The sequence below is a fragment of the Lygodium microphyllum genome, chromosome 12 (genome assembly GCF_053477565.2).
Source record: "Lygodium microphyllum isolate KBCC chromosome 12, Lygodium_microphyllum_v1.1.10, whole genome shotgun sequence".
Taxonomy (NCBI): Eukaryota; Viridiplantae; Streptophyta; class Polypodiopsida; order Schizaeales; family Lygodiaceae; genus Lygodium; species Lygodium microphyllum.
Window position 1 is genome coordinate 44,937,387 of NC_141146.1, and position 27,302 is coordinate 44,964,688.

General features: G+C 43.0%; 1 protein-coding gene across 1 annotated transcript; it reads left to right on the forward strand.

The window, feature by feature from the left end:
• LOC148027701 (uncharacterized) lies at nucleotides 1–27,302 on the forward strand. The gene is made up of 3 exons (XM_087689403.1): nucleotides 1–322; nucleotides 26,442–26,661; nucleotides 26,813–27,302. Exons 1-3 carry the CDS (start codon nucleotides 105–107, stop codon nucleotides 27,026–27,028), a joined length of 654 nt encoding a protein of 217 aa, XP_087545529.1. The 5' UTR covers nucleotides 1–104; the 3' UTR covers nucleotides 27,029–27,302.

Below are 27,302 nucleotides of genomic sequence, written 5' to 3' on the forward strand. Positions count from 1 at the left end.
TGCACCCTCCAAGAAGACAATCTCGTTTATGCACACAACACTCCATGTGCTTTGTTGTTAAAAAGTTCAGGTAGGAAGAAAGGAGAGACTTGGCGAGAGGGAAGATGTGGATCACTCGCTTCGTGGTTTCGGTGTCTTTCCTGGCACTGGGGCTTCTGATTGCTCCCATCAGCAACACCAGCAGCAGCCCTGGCAATCATGGAGATCCGAGCTCTTTCGTTGCTTCTGAAGTAGCCCTTCGCCTTGCTTATCTCCTCAGTTTCGCAACAGCTTGGGGTGCTTCCTTATGGGTCACCTTCATAGGCGGAATCATCATGTTCAAGTAGTCCCTCCCTCTCTCTCTCCCCCTCTCTCTGTGTGTGGTGTCTCAACATGTTCTGTGTAACTTACGCGCACGCATTTTCTGTATTCTATTATTGTGTGACTGAAAATTTAACCATATATACCAGAGAAAAGTGTACAATCCTCTGAACAGGGTGCCAAACACGAAATTGGTCGACTGCTCAGCGACCCGCCAGGCAGCTCTCATTACTTGTGCTACAAGCTACTTGATGCAGCCATCAGAATGGCCTCGCTGGAGTATAGATTCACGAGTAGGATCATTTAAGACATCTTTGAGAATGATGTGATTTTGGTGAGTCATGTGTCGGAAGTAAAACCCATGGAGACGATGAGACTAACTTGGCTGCTGATTTTAGTATTGAAGCAGAGGCATTGCTCATGTGCAGTAGAGATGAATGACTATCCATTTAAACGTACAGGTAATCAGGAAGAGATAAATGCCATTGCATCCGGTAGAAGAAACCAAAGAATCCACCGGAATTGCACGAGTGGAACCACATCTTTTACTAAAGTAGAAGGCTTGATAGTTTCCCTAGAGGGCTTTCCCACTTAGAGTTTGGGCAGCCAAAAGTGCACATTTTTTTTGAAATGTCCCCTTTCCCTAGTGAGCTTGGGAATGAATCCCATGAAAATAAGAAATTGTTCCTTTTGCAAAATTTTTGATGCATACCAAAAGTTAAAGCAATATTAGGAGGTCATGGGCTTTTTAAAACTTCTTCCTCCCATTGCTATCATACGCTGGTCACCATCGTAACCATTAATAACATTTTTATCCACATCAAAATAATTAAGGATTTGATTGTCCATGTCTCACAATATGCGAACCTTGATTCTTTTCTTGTAGAGAAATCCAACTCCAGAACATATGGCACTGTGCCTAGTAACTGAGCCAAAGAATGAGTGTGGTTTTGTAGATGAACTCATAGTGACTTAAAAGTCACTGTATTAGGCAAGAAGCCATAAATTGATGTGTTAGGATTAGAAAAGGGGATCCAAGGCATTGTATAAACAATGTTGCTTGCACCTTATACATTGCACATGTATACAGCTCACGAAGAGCATTTCGCATTGTAAAATATTTACCAAGAGAAGTAAATTGCACAATTTTAAGCTCTCCATTTGTCTCTTTCATCCAGATAGGTGTAGAAGTGCCCATGATTTTTCCTATTAAGTAAATGTATAAATCCATACGAGACAAAAATGTTGATATTGACATGGTAGGCACTACACCTTGCACTTCATAGGACTCTTTACGTATCTATATGCGGTGGAAAGATAAGTTGTCTTGCGTGTGTGCTGCTAATGAAACGGTTTCTTTTGCCCCTCAAAAAGTTGCCGCTATGAAAGTATTTACCGATTGTTTAGGGGATCCACTTGCTCGACTTGCTTTTGATACAAGAGGGAGGGTGATTACCCCTTGGGATTGTCATTATCCACGATCCACTCCAAAGATGGGGAATAATCCCTTCATATCTAAATCTGAACTTTAGGGTCTAAATTCATTTGTAGTGTTGGCAAATTTCCTTGATGAGGGAACCCTTGAGAATTAAGCAAAAAAAGTTAAATCGAGGTAAAATTAGCCTTGATCTTGATCTTTCTCTTGTATGTGTATATGAAGATTGCCACTTGGAATGTGTTTGGAATTTGCTCTCGTAGAAAGTAACATGATATGTGGTGTAGTTTGCTTGACAATAAATGGAATGTATTATGAGCTCTTGAGCATAAGAGTCATGGTAAAGTAAGGAAATTTGTGGATTGCCACGGGTTTCGCTTATTCTCTAGTTTGAGATTTTTGCACAGTCCATTACTCCCTTTGCACTTTTTCGGATAGGCTCCCTTTACACTTCAATTCATCTTACTTGAAGCAATGAGTTTTTGATGGCTACATGGGGCAGTTGCTTGACAGATTCTTGCTTGACTTCCAATCTAAGGCAGTCACTCTTTTGAGCAACTGATCTATAATGTACAGAGGGTTGCCTGACAATGTGGCATTCATCATGTCTCCTTTTGCAAGCAACATTTGTAGGCTGCAAAAGAATTAATGGCTTTGATTTGTTCCCCACTGCTTGAATCTTAAAACGATGCCTTTTAACTTCCATAGGCTGTGAGCTTGGTTGATCTTATTCAACAATTTCAGTTGAGATCTTATTAATAGGCTAAAGTAAAAAAATTGACTAAGAATTTGCAAGACACTTCTTGCTAACTAGATAAATTCTTTTGGGATTTACATGCATCTCTTGCTCGAGAGAACATGGTAAGGCTTCAGCATGTAGAGGGTTGAATAGTTAAAGATCCACAAATCATTGTGTATATGCGTAGAAGTTGTTTTTTAAAACTTCCTCATTCTAGGCAAACTCCTTTTGAGGAGATTTTCCATGCACATTCGGTTTTTTTTGCCTTGATCAAGGATGTGGTTCCACTTGACATTCATGTTGCCTTGGAGGTTGATATTTGTGAGAATGAGGTTATGGATGTCTTGTTACATTTTCCCGTGGATAAAAGTCTTGGTTGGGATGGCCTTACTAATGAATTCTTTAAGGCTTCTATTACTTGCTCGGTGAAACCCTTGAGCCATACATCAAAGGTTTGGGAGATAGGGATTATACTTGGGTCATGGAAGGAAGGAGTCATCAAATTGATTTCGAAAGTATCCTCTCCATCAATGTTGAAACATTGGAGACCAATCTCTTTGATGGGATCCATGTAAAAATTTTCTTGAAGGTGAGCACAAATGTGGAGATATCTCCTTGGTATTGTGCATCCCCATCAATATGGATTCATCAAAGGCATAAATATTTTGCATAACGTCTTGAACGTGTAGATGGGTATTAACTATGCAAAGCACTTCAATTAGGAGGTGGTGCTAGCTTAGTTGGATTTGGAATAGGCCTTTGACTACTTGGATTGATCTTTTATTGTAGAGCTCATGCGAAATATGGATTTTGACTTGCTAATGTCTCATTTGATATACATTGTCAGTATTGATGCTTCTTCATGAGTTTTGTTGAATGGTGGTGTCACTAAGCCCTTTCCCCTTGTGCGGTCGGTTAGACAGAAACTATCCTTTGAGTCCTTTGTTTTTTGCCTGGCAATCTAGCTAGTCCTCACCATGCTATTCTATTTGGTGGTCATTGGACAGTTGTTTGGTTTATCACTTTCTTTTGGTCATCATTTTGTTGGCCAGTCATTTGTTTATGATACTTTTATGATCTTGAAATAAAAAAGAGATAATTTTCGCAAGGCATTAGATGTTTGAAATCTTTTTGGGTATGCTTTTGGCCTTGTTGAATGCTAAAATGACTAGATTTTTTGGTTGATTTTTGTTGTTTTTTAGGCTTGAATGGTTGATTTTTGATGGATTTTGAGTGATGATTGATTATTTTGAAAGTGTTTGAAAGTGCTTTGAATAAGATTGATTATGTTTTGGAAGCTCATGATGATTCTCAGTAGAGATACAAGGCTATGTGATGTTCTGATAGGTTTTGTGAGGTATTGATACCTTCTGTTTAACTTCAGTTTTGTTCTGATTTTCTTCTGTATGAAGCATGGATTGATGATTGATGGAAGTTGAGGTCTTTTGAAAGCTCATTGAATGGTTTTTGATAGTTTGGAATGGTTTTAGTATAAGTTATGAGATTCTGATGCCTTATGTTGATCTTCAGTAACCCTCTGTTGAGTTTTTGTAGAGCTTCTGTTTCTGCTCTGTTTTTGTTTTGTTTTGTTCTGTATGCTTCTGTAAGTGTTTTGTGGAATGTATGTGTGACTTTGGGAAAATTTTCTAGCCCTGGAGAAAAGTAAATGTAAGTTCAAAAGAGCTCAAGGAAGTGGAAGAGGCAGCTGCTGAAGACTCAAGAGAAGACTAGAGTGAAGTGACAGTGATGAGCTATAAAGAGTCTCTGTAGTGGCTTTGGTGACCTTTTATATCAGACATCTTTTGGAAGGGGCATTCATGACCAAAGAAGGATTATTATGAGTGATTATAGAGTATTGTAGTGAGGAGATAATGTACTATTGAATGAGAGAGAAAGAGAGAGTCTGAGATAGCCAATTCTATACTAGGCAATGTATCTATCTATAAGAGATTGTGATAGAAAACTATGAAGACAATGAAGATGAATCATATGTGATATTTTTCCATTCAAAGTGGTTTTTCTTTTGTGTTCTCTTTGTTGGTTGATGAATTCTATGAAGAATATGAAGAAAATGATAGATTTTGTTGAAGTTAAAGCCGTGGGAGATTGTTTCTATGATGTTGCATGAAGATTTCTTGCTAGTGATATTCTTTTCTTTATTGTGGTTCTCTAAAGAATGAAACAAAAGCTCGTTGATGTAACAAGATAGATTTTCTTGCAATAGAAAACCTTATTCTTGGTGTCTCTCTTTGGGCTCCAGGCCTTCATATTAATGCTATGAAATTCTCCCTTATCAGTTGCATTGAATCAAATGTGTAGTCCTTGGTTTGGCAAGGTGTAGTGATACTCCGTGGCAATGTCACTAGGTATCTAGGATATGCTTGGTGTGTTGATGCTCAGCCAAAACACTTGCTCGAATGGATTTTATATAGAGCAGAGGCTAAGTTTATTTATTGTAAATCTTAGGCTTGGCCATTTAATGTTCATCTCAAAGTGACACATACTATTATGCTATCCATGCTTACTTATTTTTTACCACTTTTACCATGGACTACCATTGCCTTGAATGATCTTACCCAACACATCCATTTCATATTATGGAAAAAGGACTCCTTGCATGTAGGTATTTCTTGGATTTCTCGAAGCCATATTTGCATCCCAAAAAGCGTAGGTGGTGGGGCTATTCTAGATTTGGGACTTATATGGTAGCTCTTTGTTGGTCACCTCTTTGCTCTATGTGCACTGATGTCACCCTTGGGTCTTATCGTTTGTTTTTCCTTGGAAGATCGAGGACCAGTGCATAGTAATACCAGCATTCAAGGCATGTGGTGGCAGATCCTTAACACTGATGTCCTTTTCTCGACATCTATCTTTTTTTTTAATGACTCATTTGGTATGCTCATGGAAGCTAGTTCTTTAGAAGGCACGCTAGCATGCAACAAAGGATTGCTTGGCTACTAACTTTTTCTAGAAGGAATTGTTGGCTGTGGCAAAGCTACTCTCTTGGGATGGGAAACACAAGAGTTGACCAAAATCTAATTGCATGGCGCGTTTGGGCTTATCTTCTGTTGTTGATGTCTCTCTTGTGAGCTGCAATGTGTTGATGTTTTTTTACACAGCCAGGAGGCTTTGAGGCTTTTTAAGATTCCTTGACTTATGGAATGAGATTTTGATGGTATTACATAATAGGTGGCTCTTTTTTGCCCTTGATTTTGATTGATCTTGGCAGGATTGATATCTTGCAGGCGGGCTCAGTCTTGAAAAGGCTTCGAATAATTAGGTGTATATTCTCATGATCAAAGATCATTAGTAGCCGGTTACCAAAGCCATTGCTATTTGGGGCTTGCGTAAATCTAAGGATCGGTGGAAAATGATTGTGATGGAAGGTTGGCTAAACAAGACTCCGTTCAAATTTAAGGTTATCCTTTGGAGAGTGTTGATTGGTGGACTTCTCTTTGCCAAGCTCTTTCAAAGTGCCAAATCTTGAATGACATCTTTTTGCACTACCATCGTGAAATCCTCTTATCATAGATTTATTTCATGCTCTTGAGCGAGGAAAGTCTAGGCTCTCCTATCTAATATTTGGAGAGTTGTAATTAGGGGTGTTACATTGCTCCTCTAACTGTTAGTAGTCATGTTTATCATGCCTTGTCATCTTCTACTTGTGAACCTTAGTTCAGGTCAAATAAGGACTTTAGGAGCTCTGACTTGTCTATCACTTGTTTTGACAGAGGAGGTAGCTCATTCTAGAGCACTTAGTCTATTGCATTTCAGTGCATTTTCTGCTCCAGTTGGGATTTTATGTGCATTTTCGAGGTAAGTTTTTGCATTCTTTAGCTTGCCTTACCTTTGGACATTGTCCATCCTTTTCGGATTTTGAGCATTTTTGGTGTTGTTACCAACATTAAATGTTGGTCGGACATATATATGGCCCCAAATTTCAGATCGGCTAAATTTTGGGGTTTTTGGCTATTGATAGCCATTTGCCACTTGGCATTCAGTTAGATTATCATCTTCCCTCCTTCCTTGGCAAGTGCACACTTCGACTTTGTCATCTTTCTCCGTTTTCGGTGCTATTGTCATCATCAATCTAATCTAGTGTCCTCATTGACATTGTGGATTGCATGTAGGGGCTGATCAGTCCTCGTGTATTCAGCATTTGTTCCTTGTTGAATGCATTTTTCTTTTCTTCTTCTCTTGCAGATTGTCTCTCTCTTTCTCTATTTTCGCGTTCCTTGTTCCGTTGCACACTTACATGGTATTAGAGTATGGTATCTGAGAGCGACACACAGGTTGTGAGGCCATCCACATCTGCGTTTGCTGAAAATGCAAGCTCTTAGTAGTAGGCGACTACCTTTTGCGATCTAATGCAACGTTTCAGGAGCAAGCGATAGCATTCACATCAACATTTTGGCGCTTCTGTATCCTTCGTGAGCAATCAACAGTATTTTCTCTCTCAGGCGAGCCTTCTACATTGAGCTCTCTGTATCCTGTAGTGGATTCCTCTTGTGTCGAAGCTGACATAACTTTTTGTGGGTGTTTGTAGATATATACGAAGATGTCTTATCACTAGTTCTTTGCTGACTCAAAAGGATGAGGTCTTTGTTCCTTCCTTTGAGAGACGAATAGATTTTTGTGCTAGTTCATGTAACGATCGGAGGTCACCTAGCTTGTTTGTACGAAATCCCTCTCCTCCTTTTAGAGACCAAGCAAGACGGAAATGCAAAACTTCGGCTGTTGCGGTGGTTGCGGATTTTCAGTAATTTTTTTGACGGTTAGATTGGAGAGAGAGGACTTCTTGGCCGTTTGGGATGCCAAGTCAGTCAGGCAGGATTTTTTGGATCTGAAATCGAGCATCGGACGAAAGAGATACAAGTGATTGGACATTGCCACTCTCCATGTTTTACAGAAGGCTCGTTCTGCTGGCCTTCGTATGCCTTTCATGGCATTCTCTATACGAGTGCCCGTACTCCCTTCTTTGCCCAAAGAAGATCGGCTTGATGGTTCCAATTGCTCACTTTGGTTATGTAAGGTGGAGTGTATCCTTGATACCTTCGATCTTTGGGAGTTTATTACCAATCCTATTCCCTGTCCAATGGAGGATCCCATTGTTGGAAGATCGATAGATCGTGCGGCCTTATGGGATCGGCTCAACTCAAGAGCTTAATCTTTTCTTTGGACTACTCTCGAGAAGAAATTACGAATGCTCAATGTTGATGATTCTTCTTCCATGAAGGATCATATCAACAGGTTCGAGGACATGAGGGATGAGCTTGCGTCCCTTGGTAGGCTGATTTCTTCAGAGGATATGGGCCATGGCTATGATTCTTTTGACTCAGCTGCTATCTTTTCGGTTTGATGTCGTCTACATCAGTCTTCTTACATCGAGGACCCGTAAGAAGCTTCTATGGGAGGAGCTTGCCCTGCTTGTTTTGAAGCATGACGAGCTTGCCAAAGAGGTAGCTAGTGGATCCACCTCCACCAAAGCTTTTGTTGCGAGTTCAAGAGGGGGGATGCAGAAGAAAGGGAAGTCACAAGCTAAAAGATTGGAGAGTTCTTCAGGTTTTAACTCCCACTCGGAGAAGCCTAAATGTCCATATTGTGGGAAGGGAATACATCAGATAAGAAATGTTGGAAGGAGTTGTCAGAGTGCAGCGGTGCGGAAGCGTAGGACTGAGAGAGAGAGAACGCAGAGAGAGAAGGGAGAGAAAGAGACAGTGTACACTGAAGATCTGCTGTATAAAGAATGATGAATACAAAGATATACACGGGCGCAGTGCGCTGGACTGCGTGTCTCCACCTCGACGATGCGACCTGCTGTCCACCTCGAAGTCTGCTGCAGTCTGCACTGTCTGCTGTCTGAAATCTGTGAACAGAGACAGAAATCTGCACGGCACCGGTCTGTAATCTGTGACAGAGAATAGTGGCCAGACTGCTGGAAACGTCAGCAATAAATAGGGGAAAAATCACCTAGAACGGGGCTCAAAACTGGGGCGCAGCCTGATAAAAGTGGCTGCAGGCAGTCGGACTGCCACGTGGCAGTCCGACTGCACAGTCCGACTGTGCAGCTGGTCCGACTGCTGGACCAGCTGTGCTGTTGCCTAAAAACAGGCTATGAACTCTAACACCCCCTCTCAGAGCCTGGACAGGGTAGAAGCTTGAGGGATCTGGAATGTTGCCGAAGTAGAGCCTGAGGAAGCGCCTTCGTAAACAAATCCGCAAGATTATCCTCCGTCTTGCAATACTCCACAGTGATGGTCTCATCCAGAAGCTTTTCTCGGATGAAGTGGTACTGGATCTCAATGTGCTTCGTCCGGGCATGAAAAACAGGGTTTCTCGCCAAGGCAATGCAACTCTCATTGTCACATCGCAGCAATGTAGGACGAGTCTGGGGGCACCCAAGCTCCTCCAACAGTCTCCGAAGCCACACAACCTCACATGTGGTGGAAGACGCGGCCCGATACTCCGCCTCAGTAGACGAAAGGGCTACCGTGGGCTGCTTCTTGCTACTCCATGAAATAACACCTGCACCCAAAGTAAAGCAGTAACCTGTTGTAGACCGCCTGTGGTCCACGTCACCGGCCCAATCCGAGTCGCTCCAACCTGCAAGTACAAGATCTGACCCATCTGTCCCTGCGGGGTAATGAATCCCCAAATCAGACGTCCCCCTCAGATACCGAAGTATCCTCTGAGCAGCCTGCCAATGCACCGTCTTAGGTTCACTCATGAACCCTGCCAAGAGCCCAACAGCAAAACATAGATCAACCCTAGTGTTGAGAAGCCAAATCAAAGACCCTATCAACTGTCGATAGCGGGAAGCATCCGCCAAAGGAGAAGCTGAGTGGGAAGTGGCCTTCCAGTTCGGATCCATAGGAGTAGAGAGGGCCCGACAATCTTCCATCTCAAAAGACACCAAGAGCTCCTGTACATATCTCTGTTGGGAGAGAAAGATCCCCCTTTGAGACTGAAAAATCTCATGTCCTAAAAAGAAATGGAGTAGCCCCAAATCCGTCATCTCGAACGTCCGATGTAAAGCTGACTTTGTCTCCTGGACTTGCTGTGCATCATCACCTGTGACAATCAAATCATCAACATATAATACAAACAGCACACAACCATCCTCGGAAGTGTGAACATACAGCTGTGGATCGGCCTTGGACCGCCGATATCCCAACTGAGTCTGGAGGAACGAATCAATCTTCTCGTTCCACGCTCGCGGGGCCTGCTTGAGGCCATACAGGGCCTTCTTTAACCTGTAGACTTTCCCATCCGAAGAACCAAAGCCAGGAGGCTGCTCAACGTAGATCTCCTCCTTCAAATCACCATTCAGGAAGGCCGACTTCACATCCAGCTGGTAAACAGGCCATCTCCTATGGCCAGCCAAAGCAAGAACAGCTCTAATGGTTGCCATACGAGCTGTAGGGGCAAAGGTGTCATGACAGTCAATCCCTGGGCGCTGGGCAAAACCCTTAGCAACAAGGCGAGCCTTGTGCTTATCCAAAGTACCATCACTGAGATATTTGGTCTTGAAGACCCAGTTGACTCCAATCACCTTCTTCTTCGGGGGGCGTGGCACAAGTGACCAAGTGCCATTCCTCTCAATAGCTTCCAACTCAGCTTCCATAGCTTTCTTCCATGGGGCGGACTGTAAAGCCTCCTTCACGGAGGTGGGCTCTCGATCCTGCATAACTCGGGACATCAAACAATAATTGGAGCACACAAGCTCCGAAGAATGCGCCTGGTGCCTCCGTGACCGCCGCGGACCATCCTGCGGTCCCCACTCCTCAGGAACCCCCTCGATCCCTGAATCACGGAGTGTGTCACGGGCCCAGCGAGGAGGAGGCCGAACCTCCCCTCGTCGTTCTCCAGCAGTAGAAGACTCTGGAATGTCCACCGGTGGTAACTCCTCAGAAGGAGCCGGTGGAACAGTAGACTGTGTGTCAGAAACAAAATCATAATCAAACGGCACAGGCTCCAGTGGAACTGTAGAAGGAGCCAAACTCTCCCCTGGATCTCCAAGAACGGGATGCTCCTCACCCGTTGAAGAAGCCGGAACCTCCACAAACCGCACATCACGGCTAGTATATACATCCCGCTTGACGGGATCATACAGTCGGTAGCCTTGGGACTGGGAGCTGTAGCCAACAAATACCTGTTTTCGGGAAGCCGCTTCAAATTTGTCACGGTGAGCCTTGGGAATGTAAACATAGGTATCACACCCAAAGACCCGAAAGTAAGAAACATCTGGCGTCGTCCCAAAATAAGCCTCAAATGGAGTCATTCCTTCCACGGCCGAAGTAGGGGATCGATTAAGAATGTGGACTGCAGTAGCCACAGCCTCGGCCCACAGAACCTGAGGGGTCTGTCGGTGCTCCATCATGGTGCGCGCCATCTCGATCACACTGCGGTTCTTCCGTTCTAGAATACCATTTTCTTGAGGAGTATTGGTATTGGCAAACTCCTGGTGAATTCCTCTATCTGCACAAAACCGAGCAAATTCATTAGACACAAATTCACCTCCCTTGTCGGATCGCAAGGTCTTCAACTTCCGGCCTGATCGGTTCTCCTCAAAGAGAAGCCAATCCTTGAAGTGCGAGAAAGCTTCTGATTTTAGTGCCAAAAAGTAGGCCCATGTCATCTTGCTATAGTCATCCACGATCAGCATAAAGTACGAGCTCCCACGCAGGGACTCATTCCTCATAGGGCCACATAGATCCGTAGATACTAACTCCATCGGTGAAGTAGACCGCCGCGAAGCGGTGTGGGGAATGGCATCCCTATGCTGCTTCCCCCTTATGCAGGAGACACATGGCTGCTGGCTCACCACTATATCCGGCAACCCTCGAACAAGCTGTCCCCGTGACGCCTTCCGAAGATAGTCATAGTTTAGGTGACCAAACCTAGCATGCCATAATTCAGACTGTGACTGTGAGGTAAGAAGAAGAGTGGAGAGGGCAGTGGAAGACTTCAGTTTGTAAATGCCGTTCTCCTCATATCCAGATGATAGAATCTTCCTCGATTCATGATCAAGGACTCGCACTGTAGAACTGTCAAACTCCACCAGAAGACCAAGGGAGCAAATCTTATGGACTGAAAGGAGATGGTACCCCAATCCTGGTACATGCAAAACCTCTGAGGTATGGGTGCCACCTCGTCCATCCGGAATAAGCTGCATCTTACCCCGACCTGCAATAGAAACTGAAGAGCTGTCTCCAATGAGAACCTGCCTACGCGAAGGTCGCAGCTGGGCGACACCATCTGATGAAGGAGTCATGTGCCGTGAGGCACCACTATCAATAATCCATTCTCGAGATTGGGGAGCCGCCATCGCAGCATCAGAAGCATTCAGTGAAGCGTCCTCAATGACAACTAAATGTAGAAATGCAGCTGATGAGGGTGCAGCCACTGCTCCAGAATCCTTGGTTTCCTTCTTCTTGGTGTCCTTCGAGTCTTTGTCAGGGCAATCCTTCTTTCAATGGCCAGTCTTTCCACAAATATGGCATGTGGAGTCTTTGTCCTTGTCCTTCTCCTTGTCCTTCTTGGACTTGTTATCCCCCTTCTTCTTCTTTTGGTCCTTCCCCTTCTTCTGAGAGGCTTGACCTGTCAACGCCTCCGTCTTGGAAGCATTCTGTCCCTTTAACTGTTCCTCTTGGTCCAAGACCATAGGAACCAACTCCTCCCACCGAAGAGTAGACTCTCGCCCCGAAGCAATAAGGGTAGAGTAAAATGTACCGAATCGTGGCGGCAACTGGGACAATAGTGTGATCGCCATGTCTTCGGAGGAGATCGGCTTCCCCGCATTCTGAACCTGCATCTGTAGCTGTCTTAGCTTGTTAATGTGTTCCCTTAGCGAAGAAGACTTATTGACGGACAAGGTCCGCATCTGTACCTCCAAAGAAACCCTCTTCATCAGGGTCATCCGATTGTACATTTGATCAAGCTCCAGCCATATCTCATGAGCCACCGTCAAGTGCTCGATGTGAGCGATCACGGCTGTAGTGCATGATAGAAAGAGAAAGGATCGAATCCTGGCATTCAGTTTGTCCCAATGAGACTGGGCCCTGGCCAACTCCGCACGAGCATCGGAAGAGAGTTTGGACTCATCTCTTACCGAAGGCCGGTCAATATCTTCCTGTACCAACTCCGCCAAATCGTAGGACTCCAGAATGGCCAACATCATAACGCGCCAAATGCGGTAGTTGTCGCCGTCGAGCTTCTGATTTGTAGGAAGAGCCGGTAGGACAGGCACCTTCCGGTCCATAATCGCCTGGAACTCCAAGTCCATCTCTGTAGACATCTTTACCTGCAATGCCTTCTCAAACGCAAAAGCAGCCCCCTCTGACTGAGTAAACTCAGCCTGCTAAGGCTCTTCCGCGTCCTGTAGCTTCTTCACCCGCCGAAGGCGATGAAAAAGCAAAACCTGCACTTTTAGGTTGAAAACTCAAACTTTCTCCGTGTCAAACAGCAGTAAACAGCAGCAAATCCACCACCTGTACTCCTTTCCTGTGCGCCCACACTCGTTTCAGCCTTGTTCCAAGGCGCAGCCCTCCTGTCTGCCCTTAAACGCAAAAAACGCAAATTTGTGTCGCGATGGAAACTCCTCTTCAGGTTGATTCTGCGCTCAGTCAGCCCTCAAACACTGCTCTGATACCATGTCAGAGTGCAGCGGTGCGGAAGCGTAGGACTGAGAGAGAGAGAACGCAGAGAGAGAAGGGAGAGAAAGAGACAGTGTACACTGAAGATCTGCTGTATAAAGAATGCTGAATACAAAGATATACACGGGCGCAGTGCGCTGGACTGCGTGTCTCCACCTCGACGATGCGACCTGCTGTCCACCTCGAAGTCTGCTGCAGTCTGCACTGTCTGCTGTCTGAAATCTGTGAACAGAGACAGAAATCTGCACGGCACCGGTCTGTAATCTGCGACAGAGAATAGTGGCCAGACTGCTGGAAACGTCAGCAATAAATAGGCGAAAAATCACCTAGAACGGGGCTCAAAACTGGGGCGCAGCCTGATAAAAGTGGCTGCAGGCAGTCGGACTGCCACGTGGCAGTCCGACTGCACAGTCCGACTGTGCAGCTGGTCCGACTGCTGGACCAGCTGTGCTGCTGCCTAAAAACAGGCTATGAACTCTAACAGGAGTACCCTCACCTTTGTCCGGGAGCAAAGGATGGAGCTAAAACATCTAAACCTTCTACCTCTACTCCAGTGGGTACCCATGAGTTAGTGTTTCTTCATATTGCTGACTTGGAGGAGCCTTCTTCAATGGTTACCTCATCTATCTTCTGAGAGGCCTTGGTTGGTTGATAGTGGAGCTTCTAGTCATATGACTCCCCGAGGTGATTTGTTGCAGGATCTACGTCCTTTTGAGGGTTTAGTCATTGTTGGTGACACTGTTTTGGTATCTATTTGTGGTATTGGCACTTTGCCTTTATTTCTCGACTGTGCGTCGAGCTTCCTTTCACAAGCTCTTTATATTCTAGACTTGCACTTTCCACTCCTCTCAGTTTTTGGCCTTACTAGGCTTGGTACCCGGGTTGTCTTCATCGAGCAGGCCATTTGTCTTGAGGATTCATCTACAAGGGTTGCTATCGCAATAGATTGGTAGGAGAGCGGGCTTTATATGCTCCATTCCACTTCTCTTATGCAGGGTTTTTCGAGCCAGCTCGTTCCCGCTTGTGCACCCTCTTTTCCACAGGTTCCTTTTCATTCCCCACCCTTTCCTTCGGTGGTTCCCTCATACCCCCCATCCCTTTCAGAGGGGGACGATCTCAATGATGTGGCTATGGATTTCCTATCCCCTAGTGTTTTAGAAGGGGTGTTCCCAGGATCGCGAGGAGCTTCTTCATCGGCAATCTTCATCAACGGACTTCATTGACATTAGCATTCCTGTTGCCATCCCAAGATCCGTTTCTTCCTTGGCCTTCCGCCACATCCAGGATCTGAGAGGGATTATTAGCAGTCATGTTTGCCATGCCTTGTCATCTCCTGCTTGTGAACCTCAGTTTGAGTCAAATGAGGACTTTAGGAGCTTTGACTTGTCTATCACTTGTTTTGACGGAGGAGGTAGCTTATTCTAGAGCACTCAATTTATTGCATTTCGGTGCATTTTCTCCTCCAATTGGGATTTTATATGCATTTCCGAGGGCAATTTCCGCATTCTTCAGCTTGCCTCACCTCCAGACATTATCTACCCCCTTTGGGATTTTTTGAGCATTTTTTACATTTTTACCAGCATTAAATGCTGGTCAGATATATTTTTGGCCCCAAATATCAAGTTGGCATGTTTTTGGGATTTTTGGTTATTTATAGCCATTTTCCACTTGGCAGTCAATTAGATTATCATCTTCTCTCCTTCCTTGGCAAGTGCACACTTCGACTCCGTCATCTTCTTCCGTCTTTGGTGTTGCCATCATTATTAGTCTAATCTGGTGCCGTCATTGACGTTGTGAGTTGCATGTAGGGATTGATTAGTCCTCCTTTTGTATTCAGCATTTGTTTCTTGTTCAGTGAAGGCTTTTTTTCTTCTTCTCTTGCAGATTGTCTCTTCCTTTCTCTGTGTTCGAGTTCCTTCTTCCGTTGCGCACTCTCACACTAACTGAGCCTTTACTAAGGTAAAACATCCCACTTTGGCGCAACCACATATAAAGATATTGTTTCACCTTTTCAAAATTTGGGGTTATTGGCTCAACTGGGTTACTTGAAATGCATTCATTTTTGTCTTGGCCTCTGGTGTCCATGGACATATCACTAGGCTCTCAAGGGTCTTCTACATTGGTAGAGAGACCTCATTTTGTTAGTAGTGTAGTTAGCTCATGTGTGACTCTAGGCTATGCTTGAAATTACTGGGTTGTTGAGCTAAAAATGCATTAGCTTTACTTAAACAGCCCCAAAATATGTTTATTTAATGAAGAAACCTTGTTATTTAAAAGAAACACGACCCTAGAGAGTTTATGTGTCCCACATGTACAAACCCTTTTGGGAGAGCCCAAACTTTCTATAAATAGATATGCTGCCCTCCATTCAGCTCTCAATCTCGTTTTGCAGATTTTAGGTGTTTCAGCTTGCTGCCAACATCCCATTCGCAAAGGACATCTCAACCGAAGCTGTCCATTGCTATCTCCATTAGTTGGCACCTGATTTTCAGTCCTCTTCACGTAGTTTGGAGTTAATTCCAGCCAGGCGATTGTTGTTCCTATATTCAGACTTGCTGCCGTACAGCCTGCCACGTCATCACAGCCTTGCGTTTGCTTTTTGCAGGCTGTCCTGCTTGCATTTTTAGTCTCTCTCTCTTCTTCAGGCTGTCTTGCATGCATTTTTAGTCTTTTTCTCTCTTCACTGCTGTTTGTATCAGATCTAGCTTCTCACTGTTGTGTTTGTTGGTATTCGACATACGGAGGTTGCCTTGCTACGATTTGGGATCCATTCAAAGTACGATACACTCTCTAGTTTATTACCCCTACCCTGATCCTTAAGATACAGGAGTTTGAGGTTCAGTATTCATTCATTGCATAGTGTGTTTGCTGTATGAGCATTGTATTTTCAGTAGTCATATCACTTCATTCATTCATTGTGTTCATTGTCTCTGAGTTACCCTAACCCTAACTGTGTTCTTTTATCAATCTGTGCTTTGTCGTATGGTTTTTGTTTCTGTTTCTTTGTTAGGGTATTTTTTCACATGGTATCAAAGCCTAGTTTTCTCTGAGAAACTTAGGCTTTTGATTTGAAAGCTCTACACAAGAAGCAATAATAACAATAGGTTTAAATGACTTTGAACACGACCACCGATTCAGTCTCCAGAACCAACTATACCAAGAATCGAGCGAGAGTGAGCCGATCGGCTTGCTCCACAAAGTTCCAACATGGTGGAAGACACTTTTGATTACATGGAAGAAAAGTTGGGCAAGCTGACCTCTGAAGAATACAAACTAATCATAGCTTATAGATGCAAGAAGATTGAGGAGCTCGATCGAAGGATTGCCCTTTAAGAAAAGCTTCTAAATGAAGGTATGTATGAATTGCTCTCTTCAGATGTTGCACGTAAATCTGATGATGTTGCTGGGCCATCGAGACCTCCATCAGGGATGGGCCCTTCTCTTGGAGAACAAGACCCGAAGTATGTTCCTTTTTTTCATCCTCTTCCGTTCACTCCAGTGCAAGGTACTTTAGATTGGTCTTTTGTTCATTTTTCTTTATCTCTTTTGCTTTGCAATATTCTAGTAGAGATCATGTGGAAGAAAGAGTCTAGTTTGTTGACTATGGAAAAGATCCTCTTGAGGACCAATTCTTGTATATTAACACACATTGTAGGGATTATAAGAAAAAGCTAGGTATCTCTTCTTTTACTTTTCATTCTTTTCAGTCCACTTCACAAAATCAGAATGAATTCGGTGTTCCTTTTTCTTCATTGCATGGTGTATCATCATCTTCACACTTTTATTTCCAATCATTAAATGTTAAAAATGAACAAAATGCATTTGTACCTCACATACCACATTTTCAAAACTCACCCATCCCACCACATTCTTCCACTGTTACTTCACTTTCATTCACACCATTTACATTTCCATTTCAGACACCTCATGTTGCACCGCAAATCACATTGGGGGGTTATGGAAACATAGGCATATCCTTTAGGACCTCATCCTTCTCTCAGTCAGGTGGTGTTCCACCTACTCTACATATTTTCGGGATCATTGCAGCTTGGGTATTCCCCCCAATCTCTCTTGAGTGTGGATCGGTTGACTCCAGAGTTTGCCTCCATATTTTGGTTTATGTTTGCAGGTGTACACTGATTCTGATTGGGTACAAGATCTTAACAGCCGGCGTTTTCATAGCGGCTACCGCTTTACCTTGGGTATGGCTCCCATTTCTTGGTCCAGCCATAAGCAGGAGGAGATGGTGATGGCTTCCACGGCCGAGGTTAAGTACTGAGTTCTCTTCGATGGCACCATTGAGGCTATTTATCTGAGGAGTTTACTAGCGGCGCTTCACTTTCCATGTGACTCTCCCACGGTTGTCTACTGCGACATCGAGAGTGCCATTGCCCTTGCGGGCAATCCGATCATTACACCATGGACACAGCATGTGGAAGTCCACTTCTACTTTTCTAGAGAGCAGGTTGAGCTAGACACTATTCGCCTAGAGTTTGTGCCATCATTAGATAATTTTACAGATATCTTGACCAAAGCGGTCAATTGGCCGGTTTTTCAGTATCTGCTACCTAGGATCGGCCTGGGTGCACCCTCCCCTACTTCAATTGATGGGAAGAGGGTGCTTTCCTCTTGCTTTTCCTTCTAGTTTGAGAGGGGGCGGAGGCGGCTTCTACTCTTGATAGTAACAATGATGATGCTTACAGTTTTCTTTAGATATTATATTCATTTATTCTTTTGTATTGTATTATGGACGCTTGTAACTTCATCCGCACTATCAGGATGACATGATTGTAAAAGGGCACTTGGACAAGTGAACAATTCCCTTGCGAGGACACTGTATAAGTGGCATCGTTGCATAGCATATTGCATGAGCATGATATCTTATATCTCCCTTTGCATTATCCCATGTATTGGCATTCTGTTCATGTAAACATGTATTTGTGCGCATTTATCCCTTTTCGGTCATTTGGAGTCTAGGATCCATCATATTCGTGGCATTGCATATGACAGTCTCCAAGCTAGTCTTTCCCAACTTGCTTGCTTAACATATTTGCTATACTTACACCTTAGTCATTTTCTTCGTCACCGACACCCAATAATGGTAGGGATAGTATGCTTGTCTTGTGAAGGTCTTGGGTTTGACTATCCCTTATTACTCTCCCATTTGGGGCATGAATACTCAATAGGACGAAAATTAATTTGAAACCCTCACTTAATGTTTAATCTATCATACCTTTAAAAAAAAAAGTTCATAGTTGGTTTCATCCGCCTTTGTAGGGCTTGGTAGGCCATTGGGAGCAGCCAACATGCATCCTTTGTCCGATGCCCTGTCCTCTGTGGGGTGATCACTTGTGCTCCCTTGGTAAGATAATCATCGCTTTTGTAGTCTTAGGAGGTCACTGGGCAACCGACGCATACCCTTTTGTCCAATACTCTGGCTGCTTTGGGGTGGGACGCCTTGGGGTAAAAGATAATCAAAGAAATGGTTTGGCTAGCCTCTGTTCTTGTGGCACCGTGTTAGGTCTAATACCCTTTTGTCCAGTGCTCTGGGCTGCTTTGGGGTGGGACGCCTTGGGATAAAAGATAACCAAAGAAATGGCTTGGCTAGCCTCTATTCTTGTGGCACCGTGTTAGGTCTAAGAGGAGATGTTGAGCTAAAAATGCATAAGCTTTACTTAAATAGTCCCAAAACATGTTTAATTAATAAAGAAATCTTGTTTATTTAAAAGAAACATGATCTTAGAGAGTTTCTGTGTCCCACATGCACAAACCCTTTTGGGAGGGCCCAAACTTTCTATAAATAGGTATGTTGTCCTTCATTCAGCCCTCAATCTCGTTTTTGCAGATTTTAGGTGTTTCAGCTTGCTGCCCACACCCCGTTCGCGGAGGACATCTCAGTGAAGTTGTCCATTGCTGTCTCCATCAGTTGATGCCTAATTTTCAGCCTTCTTCACGCAGTTTGGAGCTGATTCCAGCTAGGCGACTACTATTCCTGTGCAGACATGCTGCCGTATAGCTTGCCACATCATCACAACCCTGCGTTTGCTTCTTGTAGGCTGTTCTGTATGCGTTTTTAGTCTTTCTCTCTTCTCACTGCTGTCTGCATCAGATCTAGCTTTTCACTGCTGCATTTGCTGGTGTTTGACATATGGAGGTTGCCTTGTTGATATAGTGATGGATTAGGCATGGAGATCGAGACAATTAGTCTTTACGTGTAGTGAGAGAGAGAGAGTGAGATAGAGCAGAGTAGAGAGAGCACGTTTTTAGGTACAATGACGAGTGTGTACCTTTAGGTTTTTAGATAGATATATATGTGTAAGTACAAATGCTAAGGGTGTGTTCACACCCAAGCACATTAAATGGCACGAGGGCCTTTATTCCCAACAACCTCCCACCTAAAGGCAATGTGCCTGAAGAGGAGAAAAGAATCAATTAAGTCTAGGTATGTACAAAGATGAAATACATATATCTATCCAACTCCCATAATCTGTCGACAATGTGCAAACCACTCTTTTGGAAGACCCTTTGTGAGAAGGCCCGCAGGGTTATCATCTATATGCACTTTGACAAGCTCAATGCTCTTGCTGTCAAGTACATCTCTAATGAAGTGGTACTTCACTTGTATATGCTTTGTCTTTGCATGAAAGACAGGATTCCGTACTAGCATGATAGCACTTTGACTATCACAATGGAGAATAGGTAACTCTGTGATGCCAAGCTTTCCCACTAGACGTGAAAGCCATAAAGCCTCCTTGCATGCCTTAGTGGCAGCCACATACTCTGTCTCTGTAGTAGATAATGCAACACACTTTTGTAGCCTGGAGATCCAAGAGATTGCTTCTTCTATGAAAGTAAATACATATCGAGAAGTGGACTTCCTACAGTCCACATGACTAGTATAGTCTGCATTCGTAAAGCCAACAACAGATGCTTTCTGCTTTCCAAAGCAGATGCACAACTCCTTTGTGCCTTTGAGGTATCTCATAATACCTTTCACTACATCCCAATGCTTCTTGCCAGGGGTTTCCATGTATCTGCTAACCACTCCCACTGCAAAGGCAATGTCAGGACGTGTAGCAACCATAGCATACATCAAACTGCCAACAGCTAAAGCATATGGTAACTTGGCCATTTCAGCCTTCTCATCATCAGATGTAAAGTTGTCCTTTGCACTGAGTTTCACATATGGAGGCAATGGAACCCCAATTGTTTTTCCCTCCTCCATATTGAAACACTGCAAAACCTTTGAGATATAGTCCTGCTGAGATAGATAGAGTAAACCTTTCGATCTATCTCTAAGTATTCGCATGCTAAGAATGTGATTTGCATGACCAAGATCCTTCATGTCAAAGCTGCCATGAAGACTTTGCTTCAGTGAGTCCAAGGCATGAGTATCCTTGCCAGCAATTAGCATGTCATCAACATACAAAACCAAGATAATCAGGTTGCCATTTGCTGCCTTCTTGGTGTACAAGCAGTGATCCACTTGACTTCTATGAAAGCCTTGGGACTGCATGAATGTATCTGTAACCGGTCTATGACTCACATAAAGCGGTAGTTCCTCAATTAACACCTGGACTTTACATAACACACATTAACAGAGACCTCTCTCCCTCGCTCAACACGAGATTGGCCCCGACGACCGGTGCCCCTCTTGGTATTTCTTTATCAATTAAAAGATAGAAAAGTACAAAAATGGTAATGTTTCAAAATACATAACCTGTGAACAGTTGGTTTTCATCTCTTCTAAGTAAATCCCAGCTGCATAGGAATAGTACAACATGTCCATATGAACATCCCTTATTGTCCAGCATGTGCAGAATTCACTGTTCTTACTGTCCAGCATGTGCAGAATTCATTGTTCTTACGATTCAGCATGTGCAGAGTTCACTGTTTTGATTCAGCATGAACAGAGTTCACTATTCTTATTCAGCATGAGCAGAGTTCACTGTTCTTACGATTCAGCATGTGCAGAGTTCACTGTTCTGATTCAGCATGAACAGAGTTCATTGTTCTTATTCAGCATGAGCAGAGTTCACTGTCCTTACAATTCAGCATGTGCAGAGTTCACTGTCCTTACGATTCAGCATGAACAGAGTTCACTGTTCTTATTCAGCATGAGTAGAGAAAAACACAGGATTGTACCTTCAATGGAATCAATCCATCATGCAAAGCATTTCTTCTGAGAATAGAGAGAGAAGTGATTAGAGGGAGCAAGCTTTACCTCCGTGCTTGAGTAAGAGACGTAGAAGTACTCTCCATGGCTGGTTTTCTTGCAACAATCTGCCCTCAACTCCTCAAAACTTCATTCTCCCATCTGCCCCTTATGCCTATTATGTTTTTTTTAATGCTCTCTCTCTCTCTTTTGGGAATTTGTGCCACGTGGCATACATGTAACAATTTTCTCGTTTAAACCTTCCGGTCTAAAATTCTCCATGATCGGTGCAAAATTTGACCTTGGCACAACCCAGAGAATTAATCATAGTGTAAAAACGAAGACAATGACACGAATAGATTCTGGGGTCCAAAAATAGTAACTTCCTAAAATTTAGGGATGGTGACCCTTGCATTCCTCAAGTTGTTCTGTGCCACTTTTATCATTGCGACCACATCAAAAGTGTAATGTGGCTCAGTTACAGTGACTTTTATTCCGTGAGCATTCTCACATGTGCATCTTCTATCTTGGCTAGGCTCATTGTCTTGCACTATCTCTAGTGGCTAAGCACATAGTCCCAAACCATTGGCATTCTATTCTTCAGTTCCCATTCAATATGGAAATGGTCTTAAGGCTTAGACAAATCATTAGTCCAATTTGTCCCAATGGCTGCCTCTTCTGGCTATGCAAAGATCCCATTTATTCCAAGAGAACTCTGGGGGTAAAAAGCAACAGCAACAAAAGAAAGTAAAAATAAAATATTTATATAAGTAAATAAGAAAAGCAACTATAAAAAGTATCACCACCTGGTGACATACCCCTCTCTTGAAAGAAGCAAGCAACCTTGATTGCATGCCACACATGCTAACGGATGACACAGGGCGATAACAAGATTCTCCATGTTATTAGTGTCATCGCATGTATCACTTGCTAACAGATGACACGGGGCGATGGTAGGAGTTTCCTCACTACCATTTGTGTCATCGCAAGTTCAAGTCTCACATAGATGGAGGATTATATCTTGTATCCAACTATGATTATTAGAAGCCTTTCTAATATACATGTTTTTGGATGCAACACAAGGCGATAGTACCTATGCGCGAACTATTAGTGTCACAACATGCATATTCATTCAATTGAAGTATAACAAATACAACTCCAAAGCATTGAGATTTCATTCAATGATACACATGTTAATGCTAAATGTAAGCCATACATTATGCATTATTCAATGAGATACAATATTCAACTGTACAATAGAGAATGTTCATTGCTTCAAAAAGCATTCTAAGTCATTGTGGATTCCAGCAAGAAAGCTTCTCAGTAAAGTTGCAATAACTGAGGCGAATTTGCCAATTCAGCCTTTTCCATCCATTTGGTATCCATTGGTGAATAGTTCTTGAACTTCACCAAAAATCTTCTTATAACTCTACCTTTCACTTTCCTATCCTTATGTGCGAGGATCTGCTCAGGAATTAGAATCTCATCTAATTTCTCTACTTCAGGCTGTTCCTCTTGAACAAATCTTCTGGCAGTTCACCAATAAAAGGCCTCAATAGGCTCACATGGAATGCATTATGAATTTTTCAATTCTCTGGCAATTTCAGCCTATATGCTACGTCATTGATCTTCTCTGAGACTTGAAAAGGGCTATAATAACGCATACTCAACTTTGGAAACAAACGTTCCTTGCCCTTCTGTTTTCTCAAACGTGCCTTTTCAAAATGCAATAAGACCCAATCATCCTTTTTGAACAAGAGCCCTCGACGATGACTATCAGGAGCTCTTTTTTGTTTAGCTTGTGACTTTTCTAGGGCACACTTGACCTTTTTATATGCTTCTTTCCAATCTTTTACATAACGATCTGCTTCAAAGATGTTATCTTTTGTTTGCAAAACGGGAGGCAATTTCTTTCCACCTTCCACAATCTCAAAAGGTGCTTTGCCAGTAGATGAGTGCACTGTATTATTGTATGCATACTCAACCAATGGCAAGTAGTGTTCCCAAGAAGTCTTATGATCCGAAACATAACACTTCAATAAATCTGAAATAGTCGAATTTGCTTCTTCAGACTGTCCATCAGTTTGTGGATGGAAAGAAGATGAAAATTTCAGTGTAGTGCCCATATTTTCAAACAATGCTTTCCAAAACAAACTAGTCATTCTTGGGTTTCTATCACTGGTAATTGACCATGGCATTCCATGGTACTTAAAGATATTTTGCATAAATATCTTTACCATGTGTTCTGACTTTCTTGCCCCTTCTGATCAGGCCTGCGTTTTTCAAACTAGCAACCTGCGTTTTCAGCCTTTGCCTGGATTTCAGCCTGCAATTGCCAGTTTTCTGCATTGAATGCTCCACCAGCCTGTGTTTTTGGTTTTCTGCTCCTAGCCGTGGTTGGGTGATAGTTTGTACAGGCCGTTTTTGCTATTTTTGGAAGTTTTTGATCGGTTTTTCTTCATTTTGTAGTAGCTGGTCTTCGTCTTTTATCAGATTTTTGGTTACACTGCATGTGAACTCTCATTTTGTGAAGTCTTTGCTGCTGGTTTGGCTATATTTCCTCTCCATATACCGTCTTTCTTCTCTTCTTCTCTCTAGATGGCTCCTCCATGTACTTTTACAAATGATAAGTTACATGGCCTTGACTATCTTATATGATAAGTTACATGAATCCTGACAATTTTGATGAAAACAACCATGAGGAAGCTGTGCTTACATGGGATTTAGATGATGCACGTGCGTATTCTGCACTGCTTTGGTGCATTTCTAAAGTTCTATTAGCGGTTACCTCTTGTAGGTAATCACTAGAAACATGGTCGAAGCTTGAGATGTTGTACAGGGCACCTTTCCCTATGTGTGATGTGACCCTTTATGGATTTCTTCAACAGATGAAATTTGAGTCCAAGGACACCATTCAATCATTTTTGCTCCATGTTACATAGGTATAGGACTAGCTTCGACACGTAGTTTGCCCTTCCAAAGGCACATCTCGTGGATAAGGTACTCTACAAGCTCCCCTCAGAGTTTGATGGAGTAGCGAATGCTTTGAGGGCACATGCATCCTCTACACTTGTGAGCTTTACACATGTCCTCAATGTTGCTAGAGCATGAGATATCTTTGCATTTACAGGGCAGACTCTCATCTTATTATGGCGGGTCTAGTGAGGCTTTTATAGCTTTAGAGAAGTGTGACATGAAGAAGTCAAAGACCCAGTGCTATCACTATAGTAAGAAGGGTCACTTGCAAGACTGCAAGGACTTAACAGCCTCACGGAAGAAGAAAAAGAAGAGGAAGAAGCGGGATGTGGACTTCTTTGTTGAGTCATTCTCTGCCTTAGACTCTAACTTCGATCCTCCGGCCAAGACGAAGTCTGTGGCACGGAAGGGATTCACTTTTTCAAATCGCGGGAAGGGCTTGATTGCCCCTCCTCAATTGCTTTTTAGTCTAGATGATGTGGTTATTCATTACAACTCTCCTGTGCCAGAGAGGGAGTGTGAGCGGGTGGTGAGATGGGGCAGTCGAGCCTCATCTATACAGGTATATAGATGCACAAGTTCCCAAGAGGGACGTTCCTGATGCATCGATCGAAGTTTGGCAAGTTCAAATCCTAGAGCTGGGATTGACATCGAGGTTTATGATTGACTATTTATTTGATAGAGAGTAGGCTTGGCTCCTGGTCTTGAGCTCACATGAGGGGACACTTTGGCGGTCTTGGCCAAAGATGGGGAATCTATGGTCACATATGTTCAGAGGCATTTTTGATAGGATAGTCTTGTATACTACTGCGAGACATTGTTGATAGACACAGAGATTTGTTATGACTTTTCTCTATTTTCAAGAGCTGGTACAATCGACATTGACCTTAGGTTCTCTTCGAGGGACCTTGGTGGTGGCTTGATCACCCGCTACTTGGTTATCCACGGTTCTACTTTGGTGGTTCTTTGTTGTATATGATTATCCTTGTATCATTGTATTGTATCAAATCACCCATGATCTGAGAGAGGGTGTTAGTAGTCTAGTAAGCTATGTGTGAGTTTGGGCTATGCTTGATAATACTGGGTAATTTAGGCATTTTCTAGCGGTCATTTTAGTGATTATTTAGGCATTTATTGCTGGCTGACCAGTTGCCATATTTGGCATATTTTGGGCCTATTTATTCAATGGCTCCTTTCCTCATTCAGTTATCATCATTCTTCAGGTGGTCTTCTTGTTGGAGAGAGGAGCTATCGCTGGTGTCCACACAGCAAGTGACTCACTATTGTACGAATCGTTTTGGTGTTTGGCATGTGGACTCCATTTCCCGAGCATATCTCTAAGTTCTCTTCCTTTGCAGTGTTCTTTTGTTTTCTCTCTTTTGTCTTGTGTTTAGCAGTTTATTTCAGCACTTGTCTTTACTTCCATTGCTGCACCATGTCTGACACATTCAGCATGCTGGCCTTCTTTCTAGGGAGTTCTTGGTTCCTTGCCATATGGCAATTTCTATTGTTTCCTTGCCGTGACTTTTGTATTCCTCATGTGATTTGATATAATATACCCATTCATTGTGTGGAGAGAGAGAGAGAGAGAGAGAGAGAGAGAGAGAGAGAGAGAGAGAGAGAAGTTTTAGTAGAGAACAGGTAACACTAACAATTAGGCAAATTCAGCAAGAAAGTATAAGTTAAGCATCTGGTTTGTGCTTTTTATTTACAAGGTATCTTAGCTTCCTTTTTGAAAAGACAAAGGTTTTTACCTTTCTGGTGACGGTTATTGATTGGTGCCACATCTGGAACATCTATTGCTAGCAGCTAGTGCCAGTTCCCACCTGACTATGAGTTTTTTAAAATCATGATGTGCTGGGCAGTATTCATGTACTAACATGGGAGTGCTGGACGGTATTGACACTGAAGTACTGGGCAGTATTCATGTACAGCTTGGGGAGATGCATTACATAGGATTGCATCATTCTAACAGTTGTGGTCAATGGCATTAGGTCACCATGATCAAGGTGGGTGAGTTCAGCATGACTTAGTAAATTGCCTTTGTAAATCCAATGTCAAGCATATCTTTAGGCCTCAACATAGTTGCTCGTGTTACATCATTACCTACTTGTTCTTGTAAGGGTTTTGTTGACACATTTCTGAGACTGACAAACATTATGAATCATGTTCTATAAACAGACATCTTCCTCGGCATCAGTTTGGCAATCTGCAATCAAAAATGTTTCCAGTGTACTTCAGCATGGTTGCGGTTTGTGCTGCAGTTTGTGTAACAGGTTTCTCCTGGCTGCATCCTTGGAAAACGTCGTCTTCAAAAGAAAAGCTTCAGCTCGTCTCATTAACTCTCTCTCTTGTTTCAACTTTGGCCAACATCCTCGTCTTTGAACCTATGACAATCAAGGTAGGCAAGGATTGAATATATCAGACTATTAGTAACCACATTCTCTCCTTGTCTGATTCAGCCCTTCCATTTAGCATTTAGATTAACTCATGTGCATAAAGTAACTATTAGCAAGAAGGAAGCATTCTGATTATGTTGAGTTTGTCGTCAGACCATGAAGGAGAGGCACAAGATTGAGAGAGAGGAATCAATTGGGGATGAAGTTGGCCTTTCCAAGAACAGAGAGGTTGCAATGCGCAATCCCAAGTTGGCAAAGATAAACAAAAAGTTTGGCATGATTCATGGGCTTTCCTCCTTGGCCAATCTTCTCTCATTTGGTGGTTTTGCAATCCATTCATGGTACTTGGCAAGTAAGCTTCTGTTATAGCTACGAGTTTGAATGCCAGCCCATGGGTATGAGCCTGAGAGCACAGCTTTATAACCCCAAGCCTTTGCAGCATGGTCATTTTTGGCACTAGTCTCACAAGGTCCGAGATAAACAATACAAATATTACAACATAATTGTATACATGTAGAACACATTGAAGCTGTATTATTGTTGATCCACGGACCAATGGATGGTAATTTGCACATTGTGTATGATGAGGATGTGGCTTTGGTTTGTTTGGTGAATTTAACTGTTTTACAGGTGGATTATTAAA